This window comes from Halyomorpha halys, unplaced genomic scaffold (genome assembly GCF_000696795.3).
Source record: "Halyomorpha halys isolate HHAL.00 unplaced genomic scaffold, Hhal_1.1 Scaffold29.1, whole genome shotgun sequence".
NCBI lineage: Eukaryota > Metazoa > Arthropoda > Insecta > Hemiptera > Pentatomidae > Halyomorpha > Halyomorpha halys.
The window spans coordinates 567,238-579,290 of record NW_027115892.1 but is presented as its reverse complement, the minus strand read 5'-3'; the positions used below and the strand labels follow the sequence as shown (position 1 = coordinate 579,290).

Below are 12,053 nucleotides of genomic sequence, written 5' to 3'. Positions count from 1 at the left end.
ATATTATATATATTAGTTAATAGCACAAGTAATGTCAGTGGACTAACGGTCACATTAAATGCCATGTTTAACTAACACCTGAGAAGTGACATACGACCGATAACGGGTAATATATAAAAATAAATGTAGCAATTTCCGAGGAGAAAAACACATTTGAAACTTCATACATATTTTATTCATAAATTAGATAACTTTTCGGAAATCATACTCATTTTCATATCCAATCCGTATAGTTGTTAAAACGTTTTTAGATATTGATGAATATATGTTCTTTAGCAAGATAGTGTTTATATGAAGTTGTGAAAAGAATTAGTGGTTCGGGGATAATTTTAAGGGATTGTAATATTAATAGACTTGAAATTAGTATTTTATTGAAATGATATTGAAATTTAAAATATCAGTCAATAAAAAAACATAGTGAGGTTACTACAGTAAATTATTTCTAATTTCTGTGGCAACGTTATCCGTAGTTATGAAATTACGACTAAGAGAGAAATTTATAATAATAAGAGATAATTGGCCACTTAATCGCAGATCGAATTTAAGCAACTTAGAGGTTATTATTAAGTAACATTAATGGATCCAGTAATACAAATTTAAGAAATGCTATTCATCTGTAAATAATTCAAGGAATAAGATTTAATTATACATTTAAGAAGAATAATACATTTAATCAACAACTACTTTTTTCACTGGCGTTCACGTCCACCAATCCACCCATTCCTCACGAGATTTACATTACCACTGGTGGACAATCGAAACTAAACTTTTTACGTCATAGAAGCAATCTTATTAGTTTACTTCAACTGAGCGAACAAGCAATGGAGGAAACATTTGTTAAAATTTAAATTTTATAACAAATCCTGCATTCCGCAATTCAACTATTTTTGTTGAAAAATCAATATATACAATTTTTCATCTTCTTATATCTTCTCGTCTTTCTTTTCTAAGTCGACTTTTTTTCTAATACTGGGTTAGGAATTAAAGCACATTATATATACATAAAGGAATTAAATGTATGTGCATCTATGTGGATGAATGTATGCATATAAGTGGTGATAAACAAGACGATAAGTCCAGTCGCAAATGCCGTAGAGAGGAAGTTGTACTGACTAGGCTGAGAATAGGTCACACGAGCCTCACCCACTCCTATCTTATATCAAAAGAAACGCCTCCGAACTGCCAGTATTGCAATAACAATTTAACAATAAGCCATGTTTTCCAACGATGCCCATATTTTACACCACACCTCAATAGCTTGGGACTAAGCCAAGATATCTCAAAAACCATTGGAGACGATGATAAGGCAATAGAATTGGTGTTTCGGTTTTTGAAATCACAAAATTTACTGACAAAAATATAACTTGATCGGAAGTAAAAAAAATAAAAAAAATAAATAAATAAAATAATCAAATCAAGAAATAAATAAAATTTAACGAATATTAGCAAAATTAAATAAAATATACATGGGGTTGATGACCAATGAAGTTTGGCGCCACTAAACAACCAAACAAACAAGACGATAAGTGATTCTATTCAAAATAAATGTAAGTGATATAGAAAATACAACTGCTTCATTTTTTGTTTTTAGTTATTTCAATAACGGAAAGGATATAACAGGAATATACTATTCGAGCGGATTTCTTTGTGGTGGAGTAGCGTGCACATTCAGTGCTTATTTTATTATATCTGTAAGTAGAAAACTTTTATTCATATATTATGTAAGTCATTATTCTTAGTTCTATATTTGTTATATATTATTGAAATGTCCCTGGAAGAAATCAAATTGTATATGTTATAAATAACGTAAGGAAGATGACTATCCTATTACTTTTTTATATATTTAATTTTTGTAGTTCAAAAACTTTTTAGGGTTTAAATAATACAAGTAAATACTTCATGAATGCTACGTAAAAGCATGCATGTCAACAGTGTGTTATTTATAATAAATCATTGATACTCTCTTTAAAGTTTAAATTATATTCAATAGAAATGATATTTCTATCAAATCATCACAAATTGAGTTGTTAAAATTATATTGTTCTTTTGTATTGTAAAGATAGCACAAATAAATGTCCACCTATTGCAATGATCTATTTAATAATTTTAAAACTTTAGGAAAAGATTACTAAAGGTCCTAGAGAGATGTTTCAAATATCCCTCCAGATTTAATTCTACGACGCTTAACCAATTATCACCACCATTTTTTTCCAGTTGAAAAAAATTTTCAAAGCCAAAAATTACAATATATATTTCAGATTTAGAAGAATATTGGAGAATTAATGTTTGAAATAAACTCACTAAAATGTTGGAGGACGATTGTGGCTTAAAGATGACAAAAATATACATATTTTTTTCATGCAGAAATATCAACAGGCTGAAAAATTTTGAAGCATTGTTTAAATTTTACCTAATGGTCATACAATTAAACTGTTTTTAAAACAGATACCCATTTTGTAATATATTATTGTTCATTTATTTGGGAGCCTATTGTGAACCGCAATAAAGTCTTTATAATTTAAATATGTCGATAAGTACCCAAAATAACTGCACAAGGAGCTAATTGCATCTAATTAACGTGGGTTTCCACTTTGTAATTATAAAATTAAACGATGATATCGTGCACAATCAAAAATTCCAGACTGTGTAGTTCAATAATAAGCTTATTCAGGAGAGGTAGTTGTAAATAATTAAAAAATTATGAGTAAAGGAAAGAAAATCAAATAGTAATATTTCACTCTTTTTCTTGACTAGTTTTAACTATTTATGTAAAATATGCTTTTATTAAATTACTTCTTTAAAAATTGATCAGGTTAATTGTTAATATTCTATCTAAAAATGAATGCTTTTAAGATGTTATTTTACTTTTAGTTTAATCTTATTTCAATTTTTTTCTATTCTATTTATTATTTTATCATTTAATTTATATCACAATAAATATGGTGTGAATGTATTCTTTTAGCTGTAATGTCTGACTATATGTGACAGAATTTAATACATTACTATAAACAAATCCAAAAAAAAACATCCAGTATTTATAACTTAGCAATTTACTTGGTAAAATGAACTCCAAAATTAATGCCCGTTTGTACTAAGTAAATGTTATAAGATTCTTTTAATGAACATGAACAATGGTAAAGTTTTTTTTAAATAATTTATCAATCATATTTAATCATTTATCAATTCATCACAATCACATTTAGTTTAATACTATAGTACTTGTATTTAAAAAATATTTTTAAATTAACATAAGCAGATAATGTTGTCTTTTACTTGTATGAATAGGACAACTTCGCACTCAAAGTGAGATATTTGGGAATGACATTACTTTTACTGGGCTATCTATTTGTTCTTTTTGACATTGCAGAGGAAACAACAAATGAGGTAAGTTTTGACTTAATTTGCTCATTACTTATAAATTTTGTTTATTTTTAAATACAATATATTTTATTAAATTAATATAACATTAATGGTTACGATAAAACAACTAGTAACTTTTTAGAATGATTTCCTTATGATTAAAATATTACTTTTTATGTAAAAGCATAGGAACTTTTTTGTATAAAAGAGGTAAGTTGCTGTTTTCTAAAATAATATTAAATTATTTATTGAAGAACAAGCCCTTATTAGATTCAGGAAGGATAGTGCTGAGAAGAATATATGATTGAATTTATAAACAAGGTACCAGGAAAAGGAAGGATAGAGCATAATTATTATCAAATGTTAACAGTAATGTTATTTCGAATTGTATATTCTCGATCAAAAATATGAAATCAAAATCTCGGAAATCTAAATGAACAATTACTACACTGATGAAACGTCAAGAAGTAATAATAAATCGAAATGTGCATTCGTGATCAAAAATCCATTTCGAAAAATAGAATCAATAACATTGAAATTCTAAAATATGATCGTTATATAGAAGAATAGAAATTAATCGAAATGCGCACGCTCAATCGGAATAATATTTCAAAAAGTAGAATCAGGGCCCATAAAATCCAAGAAACCGATCCTCATATTGATAAAACTCAAATAGTATCAACAAACCGAAAATCGCTTTCTCATTCAAAAATCTAGTTCAAAAAATAGAATCAGGACCGAAAATCCAATAAACGATCCCTATACCGAATAGGCCGTGCATGTGCAGTCAAAAATCCTATTAAACATGTCGAATCAGGACCCTTTTTTGCTTCTTCTGTGAGCAGTATATTGAGAGCATATGGCCTCGTAAGGACCATATTGATTTACATTTTTATAACAAATAACAAGACATACAAAAATTATAGACAAAAATATAAAATATAAAAAGTTAAAGTAAAAAAAAACAATTGTAGAACTCTTGGAACTACCTCACAGAAATAAAACTTCGGTATTGGTAAATTAAATGATATTTATTTTTAAAAATACAAAACATTTTTTTATTTATTTATTTGTTATTTCTTTTATTTTATTATTTAATTATAATAATTAAATAATGTATTTTTAATTATACTATTCATTTGTGATATAATAGGCTACATTATCATTCATATTATTATATTTTCCACTTTTCGCCTCTATCTTTATTATCTTAGTGAAGCATCAAGAGGCAACTTTGAATTACAGCTCGTAAAAAAGAGAATGAAATACTAAACATTTCTCTAACATAAAGTATTCAGCACTGATTTTTAGATTTCAAGCTACTTAATTCAAATATTCATCATTTCATTTCTGGTGCTATCTTTTTCACTTTTCTCCACTCTTAATTGACGTAGCGTCAAACAAAAAATGTTTTATTGAAATCGGTGATCCAACGAGCATAGGCTTCTCTTATATTTTTTTAAAGATATGTGTGCTGGGTGCAGGATAGATGCTACAGGGGAAAAAAGTTGATACAGTAACACATATTGAAAAGTTTTATTTGTCCCTTATCTGTCCCTCATACTAATCGATTATGTTTAAAATTCAGTATTCTCCTGAAAAAAATAAAAATAAAAATTGTGGTTACAATTAAACTAATAAATGTCATACTTTTATGATAGTATAAATATCATTATTGGCATGTATGAATTAAATCATCCTACAATAAAACTAGATTTTTTTTTATCAAATGGTTTCCAGCCTGTGTGGCGCAACTCTGTTACAGGGTTTTAATATCATTTTCCAATACTTTTTTCTTTTTTTTTTTTTTTAATAATTTATTTATTGTTATTTACAACTGTATACACATATATACAACAAGTAAATTTGCTGTAGGTGACATAGTGACATGATATAAACATGTGGAGAGTCTAACCACTGATAGAACTCCAATAACATTTCTAGAGGAGAAGATCTCGAGGCAATCTTCTTTTTAGATGCCTAGGAGGATTATTAGGTAATGAAGGAGAAGCCAGGCTAGAAACAAGTGGATTTGGGTGGTTGAGAAGTTTGTTATGGAAGGAACGGTATCTGGTTCTGGCCAAATCGGCAACATATGGAACATTGAGGTCCTGATGGGTGACTTGATTTGTGACAAAGTAAGGAGCATTAAGGATTTTACGAAGGATTTTGGACTGTAAGGATTGGATTCTGGAGAAATTTGATGGTTTGGTGGAGCCCCAAAGCTGAAATCTGTATGTCCAGATAGGCCTTATAATAGCCATGTAGATTAGTCTTTTGTATTGGATTGGCAATTTAGACCGTTTGTCTAGTAAATGTTGCAATAGTCGGACTCTATGAGCAGTTTCTTGTCTTTTTAGTCTTGTATGAGGATTCCATGTCAGTCGTTTGTCGAGATGTAGTCCTAAGTAACGGATCTGTTCTACAGGAATAAGTGGGGTATTAGTAAAGGATACTGTAGGACAAGAGGTCATGGGTTTACGTCGAAGGGTAAATGTGATTTGGTGGGATTTATTGGAATTTATTTTAATCCTCCAGTTTTGGCACCATTCTTCAAGGGTGGTGATGTGGGATTGGAGGGTTTGGGATAAAATGTAAGGATCATTGTTCACTGACAATAGACATGTGTCATAGCCATACGTGGTGAGGATAGTGTTAGGATGGGTTGTCAGCTGTGAAAAATGTATAAAGAATAGGAACAAGGATACGACTCTGAGGTACACCAGCAGACTAACGGAATAGGGATGAATAAGCGCCGTTGTAATTTACTTGAAATAATCTGTCGGAGAGATAAGAACGGATGATGAGGAAGTATGTAGGGGGTAGGAATTTACGGATCTTGTATAGTAGTCCTACCCAGGCTGTATAGTAGTCTTGTATAGTAGTGTGGCACCCGCCAGACTCGATCAAAAGCCTGTTCTACATCAAGAAAGACTCCCGAGCAGTACATTCCGCGCTCCAATGAAGACGAGACAACATCAACCACACGATGGCATTCCTGGATATTGGAGTGGGATGTTCGGAAACCAAACTGGTGATCTGGGATTATGTGGTTGGAATCAAGGACAGGATACAGGCGTCTTAAGATGAGTTTCTCAAGGATTTTGTCCATGATAGGTAACAAAGCGATAGGACGGTAGGAGGATGGGTATTGAGGCGGCTTTTGAGGTTTGGGAATCATTATGATTATGGATAATTTCCATGGGTCAGGAAAGTAAGTGGATCTGAGTACAGCATTGTAGATTTAGGTGAGGAATAGAATGGATTTTTGAGGAAGATTTTTTAGAATAATACCGGGAGCTTTGCGAGTAGGTAACTTCTGAATGATGTTAGATATTTCTGAAGGATGAAATGCTTTTGAAGGAAGGGTCATTTAGAGTGGAATGTTTAATTCTTCTTCAATGTATTCGATGTGGGTTGGATTAAGAATGTCATGGTGATTAAATGTTTTTGAAAGGTGCTGACCAAATACCTGAGTTTTTTCATCGTCCAATTTAGTCCATGTTTGTGATTCAGTAAGAAGAGGGTGATTAAAATTTTTGAAGTTAAGGAGCTTCTTAGTGGCCGTCCATTAAGATTTTCAAATACTAAAAAACAAAATAACAAATATTCCGACAACATAAGAAGAAATGATAACTGAGTTAACTTGTCACAATTGCTTTAACAAGAATATGGTTACTTTTTGTCCTGGAGTAAATAAATATTATCCCATTTTTATGAACAAACAATAGAAATTTTATGGCTATTTGAAACATCTTGCTCATGTGAAATTATTTTTTCTGCAATAACTGTTTGAAAGATGGAGTATCAATTCCGTTTAGAGATTGAAAAGGGATGCAGAGGTATACAAAAGTTGGAAACCATTGATGTAATATTTACAAAATAATAATAGTAAATAAATTTAATTCTTATAAATTTCAAATTTATATATGTTTCAGGCCAATGACACTGTAGGCTAGAGATGATAAATCGATCTATTTTTCTAGTAACCCAATCTGTTAAAATTACAAACATACCTTTGTCAGAACGTCTTCCAAGCATAAAAAGAATTCATAAGTGTAAACGCAAACGTCAGGGTTCTCCTTCACTGTAAACAAAAACATATCTTTATTTCTCAAACTTATCATTTTATTAGATACTGATGGCATTTGATTTTAAAATAATGAGAATGCAATTTTATTGCATTTAAGTTAGATAACCGAATTTCCTGGGCCTTTTTAATTTAATTATAAATAAATAAACAGTACATAGTAGTAGATTGATAGTATTATGGCATACATTAAATACATATGATCGATTATTTATCTCTAATACAAATATGTATAGCCTAGCACCTTAATGCAGAACTATGGAGCTGAAGCTTGAGTGGAGAGGAACTCGCCCTTTCCCTACATAACCTATAACATTTAACTTGTTGTTTTATCAAACAACCATCATCTTCAATTATTGTTTTAAAATTTAGATTTTGGCTTTTTTTATATGGTTTCAATTTCAATAACTTAACAATCTGTAAATGGATTGGATAATGTACAGAATGTCCAAAATACATAAAGTAAGAAGTATTAGAGATTTTTCTAGAAAATAAATAAAAATAACAAATTTTAATTCAATTGATTAATCCAATACCTGAATTGACACAGTCTATGCTCCCTTTCACAATTCTGTCCCCCACAGCAGTATCTTCCCAATGGCCCTTAAGAGCCGACGTAAGGTTGTCCACGTTGATTTTTCCATTTTCGAACTAAAATAAACAAAATTTTCTCATAAAGTTTCATTCGATAGTAATACTTTAATTTAATAGTTAATAAATAAAATAGTTTTCATTAAACTACACATAAATACTTAGATGTAATTCGGACTTCCTAGGTTGACATTTTCGTGACCGTCTTCAGAAGTGAAAACTTGACCTCTGGTTAGAAAAGTCCTAACCTGTAGGATGGTCAGGAATGGGTATTAAAAAATAATGTTATCATAACGATTATCAACCAGAGTGGTGGTAATGCCTTAACATACGGCATAACATCAATTATAAATAAATATACAGAATATTAACGGGAGCGCGGTAGCCACGGGGTAAAGCGCGTGATAAATTGTTTTCTGTTATACTTTAGCCGTGAGTCAATTTCTTTGGGTTCTGGAGTCCACCTGGGCTACACCCAACCTCTTAAATTGGGTACCCTTAATTGGGTAAAAATCTGGCGGTTGAGCATGATTCTCACCAAATTACCTCCTTGCTCAACCGTTGGTCTAGTAACCGTACTTCTTTACAAAGTATTGAACCCCTGACCTTTCATGGGTTGTAGCGGTACAGATTTAAATTTAAAATATTATCATAAAAACTAATTTCAGTCAGCAATGTTGGGATAGAATGAATTTCAGTATTTCATTCAATTTTAAAAAATGATAGATTAAGAATTTTTACTACAATACTAACTAATATAGATGAAATAAATAATCAAATACGTACGGTGTGATACTCCTCCATCAGACATTTTGAAACACACTAAAAACATAAAAACAAAAATTATTATTGTTAAAATTATGTATTCAGGAATTCATAAATAATTTAACTAATCATATGATCACGTATTAATTTGCATAAATTATAATAAAGAACTAGAAGGCAATCATTTTGCAAGAATGGGTAAAACAAAAGAAGATATTTTTTTCTGATTTATCAATGAAGATATAACTGCGAAAATATTGCAGATTAATCTATTGATAAAAGGTAATTTTCGGCTATTAAATTTTGGAGATAATCAATAGATGTTATGGTAATGGGTTTTGGCCAATGAGAAGACGAGAATCAGAAATGAGGATGAATGAGAATTCGAGGGGAGAAAGGGAGTAAAAAGAGAGTGGTAGAAGAGAAGATAGCAGTTAGAGGGAGACAGGATTCAAGTTCAGTTTTAGGGGAGAGAGTTCAGCACAGTTTTAGACAGAGAGAGCTGAAAGCAGTTTGGAAAGTAGAGAGTTCATAGTTCAGGGACAGCTCGAGGGTCCAGAGGCCGCAAAGCCAGAGCAGGCCACTGGCAGACTGCGGAACCAAAGATCCGCTCCACCACTACTGCCAAGGGTGACAGACGCACCAAGATAAGTAAGACGTTTCAGTTGTATTTTGAATGACAATTATAGAATTGATAAACTTCAAGTCAATATAAATAACAAGGATCCCAACTAGTACTTCTTAATTCATAGTATATCACTTAAAGTTTAAAAAAATATATCTACCATGCTCTCTTATATTATTCTTGTGCATGTATATATATGTTAATATAAACCAATGTAACCAAGCCTTTACTTTATAATTAAGGATCCCTGTATGCCACATCACAATAATAGCATAGTAAATTGATAAACGTGATACTGTTGGAGAAGAACTCCAATGATTAATTACTAATATTGATATCTAGCATGCCATAGTAAGGGGGTCTATGGTATCTAGTCCTCGAGTTCAATATATTGCATACATTTTCAGTGGGTTCCCATCAGGAACCGATAGAATTACATAATACAATTACACAATCTAAATACATAAATATATGAATATATAAATATAAATATATAAATATATGAATAAATAAATATAATGCTGTCGTGAGAACCCCTGTCTAGCCTTAAAACAGCTGAAGCCCCGGACATATCTCTTTAAATACCATAATACTCCCGGAATCCACATCCAATTTTTTTTAAATTTTGGTTTCTATGTACCTTTGAATTTAAGAGTTTCTCAGGATGCTAAATATTTGAATTACTTTTACATTCAAAAGGTTTGTTAGCAGTCTAAACCTCTTTTGGTATTTGTAAATTTTTAAACTCATGTAATACCATCAGCTATATATGTTTTTAATTTTATATATGTATATATAATTGACCGTAAAAATTGATATATAAGAAGATGGTCAGGGTTGCGGTCAGAAGTGAAATTTAATTTTAAATCAAAAAGCTAATTGATTGGCGTTTAGATATACGTACAAAGCAAAGAAAGAAAACGAACATACAGTTAATTGCTAAAGTTATATTAAATATGGTTTTATATCGGTACCTAGAGCGCCTGATAAGAACCCTCAGAAACGCATAGAATATTCTTTTACTTAGTATCTTCGATAAATGTTTCATGGCAATCGGTATTCCCACGTCTGGAGCTTCCCCTTGTTAGTCATTTTAGTAAAAAAAAAATGGACAGTTCATCTTCGTTTTCTTCCAATTTGCCCTTCAGCGTAGAGGTAAAAAATCAATACAAACCTTATAATCTTCGATTTCCTCTATGTTTCTTGAGTGAAACAAGTCGTCCATAATATCTGAAAAAACATATATATATATATTATTTAAGAATAAAATATGTTTATTTTTCTTAGCCCAGTTTTGAAAAGCAAACAAAAATATATTATGAGCATGATTAAAAGAAATATCCACTAGTTTACAGTGTTATATCAATAATTTTATTTATATTTATCAAAAATTGGAGCAATTTTTAAGGGTAAGTACGGAGACTTTGCACCATTATGTAAAATTAACCATGAACATCAGGGAATTATATAGGGTGCAATTTAAGTATTTCATCGTCCAAGAAAAGTTATGAATATATTTTTTAATCAATTTAAAATTATTTTTAATCGACCAATAAATACTAATTTAAGGACTTTGAAAAGTAAAAACAATTATACAGTAAACAAAAACATCAGGAGACTTAAAACCCTAAATTAGCACGGCCTTGTTGAAGTTAAATATCACCACTTTCTGGTGCAAAATTATCTACAGTCACATTTTTGGAAGTGACGACAGTAAAGTTATTAATAATTAAAACTGATCATTACTTCTTGATCACTGGTAATATTTAGACAACTTTGTGATTGAATTTACTTTTATACTTCGAGAAGAAATAATGTAGCAATAAAAGTTTGAAAGATAGTTATTAACAGAAAATAACAGAAGGAGAATGAAAAATACCAAGCAGAAGTTATACTTCTCTTTGCCCCCCGCATCTTCCCGTCTTTTGCTGCCTCTTGTGTGCCACAGTCAGCATTACGAAACTTATAAATTCAGTGGAGAGATTTTATCACCTAAGGGACAGTTTAACCCATTGCAATTGCAACTGCACGAAAAAAAAAAGCAATCCTTTCCGGCCGGACCCGCCCCACTAAGACTCTCAGGGGCAAGATTCTTATATCACTTTGAAATATTTGCTTGAAACGGGAAAAGCAGACTTAACATAGTTTAATAAATCAATATTTAAAAAGCGCCTGAAATCGGATAACGGCGTGAACAAAAAAATTATTAATAAACCGTTATATGTTAAGTAGTATTGTAGAGTGTTTTTGTAGAGCTGGTCAAAATTCTAAAAATTTTCGTCATTATTTATGAAGAATTGTTATTAGTTTATTGGTTACTTTTTATTGTAGTAATTTAATTTAAGAATAAACCGACCACAGAAATAACGCTATCCGTCTTAAGAACGGAATGTAATGAACATAATTATGTAAGATCATAATTTGCCAATATCTTGGGAGGAATTTTCAAATCTATTCAAACCAATTCTTTTGTCCGAATTATAAATAAATTCGTTTCAAGGAACTCTTCCTGTAATAAGATGGAAAATTTAAATGTGTATATATATATATCTGATAAAAAAAATAACTTGCAATTCCTTAGATACTTTTTAATCAAATTATATTGTTATACGAAGATCATTT

General features: G+C 30.5%; 2 protein-coding genes across 2 annotated transcripts in view; one reads left to right on the top strand and one right to left on the bottom strand.

The window, feature by feature from the left end:
- The window catches only part of LOC136797136 (odorant receptor 30a-like), a 42,506-nt gene that overhangs the window by 6,280 nt on the left and 24,173 nt on the right, over positions 1-12,053 (top strand). Inside the window, exons 4-5 of the mRNA XM_067052853.1 lie at positions 1,592-1,691; positions 3,286-3,384. Of these exons, the coding sequence (XP_066908954.1) occupies positions 1,592-1,691; positions 3,286-3,384 (199 nt within the window). The remainder of the gene's footprint in view (positions 1-1,591; positions 1,692-3,285; positions 3,385-12,053) is intronic.
- LOC136797135 (uncharacterized) overlaps positions 4,883-12,053 on the bottom strand; it is a 21,664-nt gene continuing 14,493 nt past the window's right edge. The window contains exons 3-7 of the mRNA XM_067052852.1: positions 10,606-10,661; positions 8,828-8,863; positions 7,987-8,101; positions 7,377-7,447; positions 4,883-4,955 (exon numbers count right to left, since the gene is read on the bottom strand). Of these exons, the coding sequence (XP_066908953.1) occupies positions 4,938-4,955; positions 7,377-7,447; positions 7,987-8,101; positions 8,828-8,863; positions 10,606-10,661 (296 nt within the window). The 3' untranslated portion in view covers positions 4,883-4,937. The remainder of the gene's footprint in view (positions 4,956-7,376; positions 7,448-7,986; positions 8,102-8,827; positions 8,864-10,605; positions 10,662-12,053) is intronic.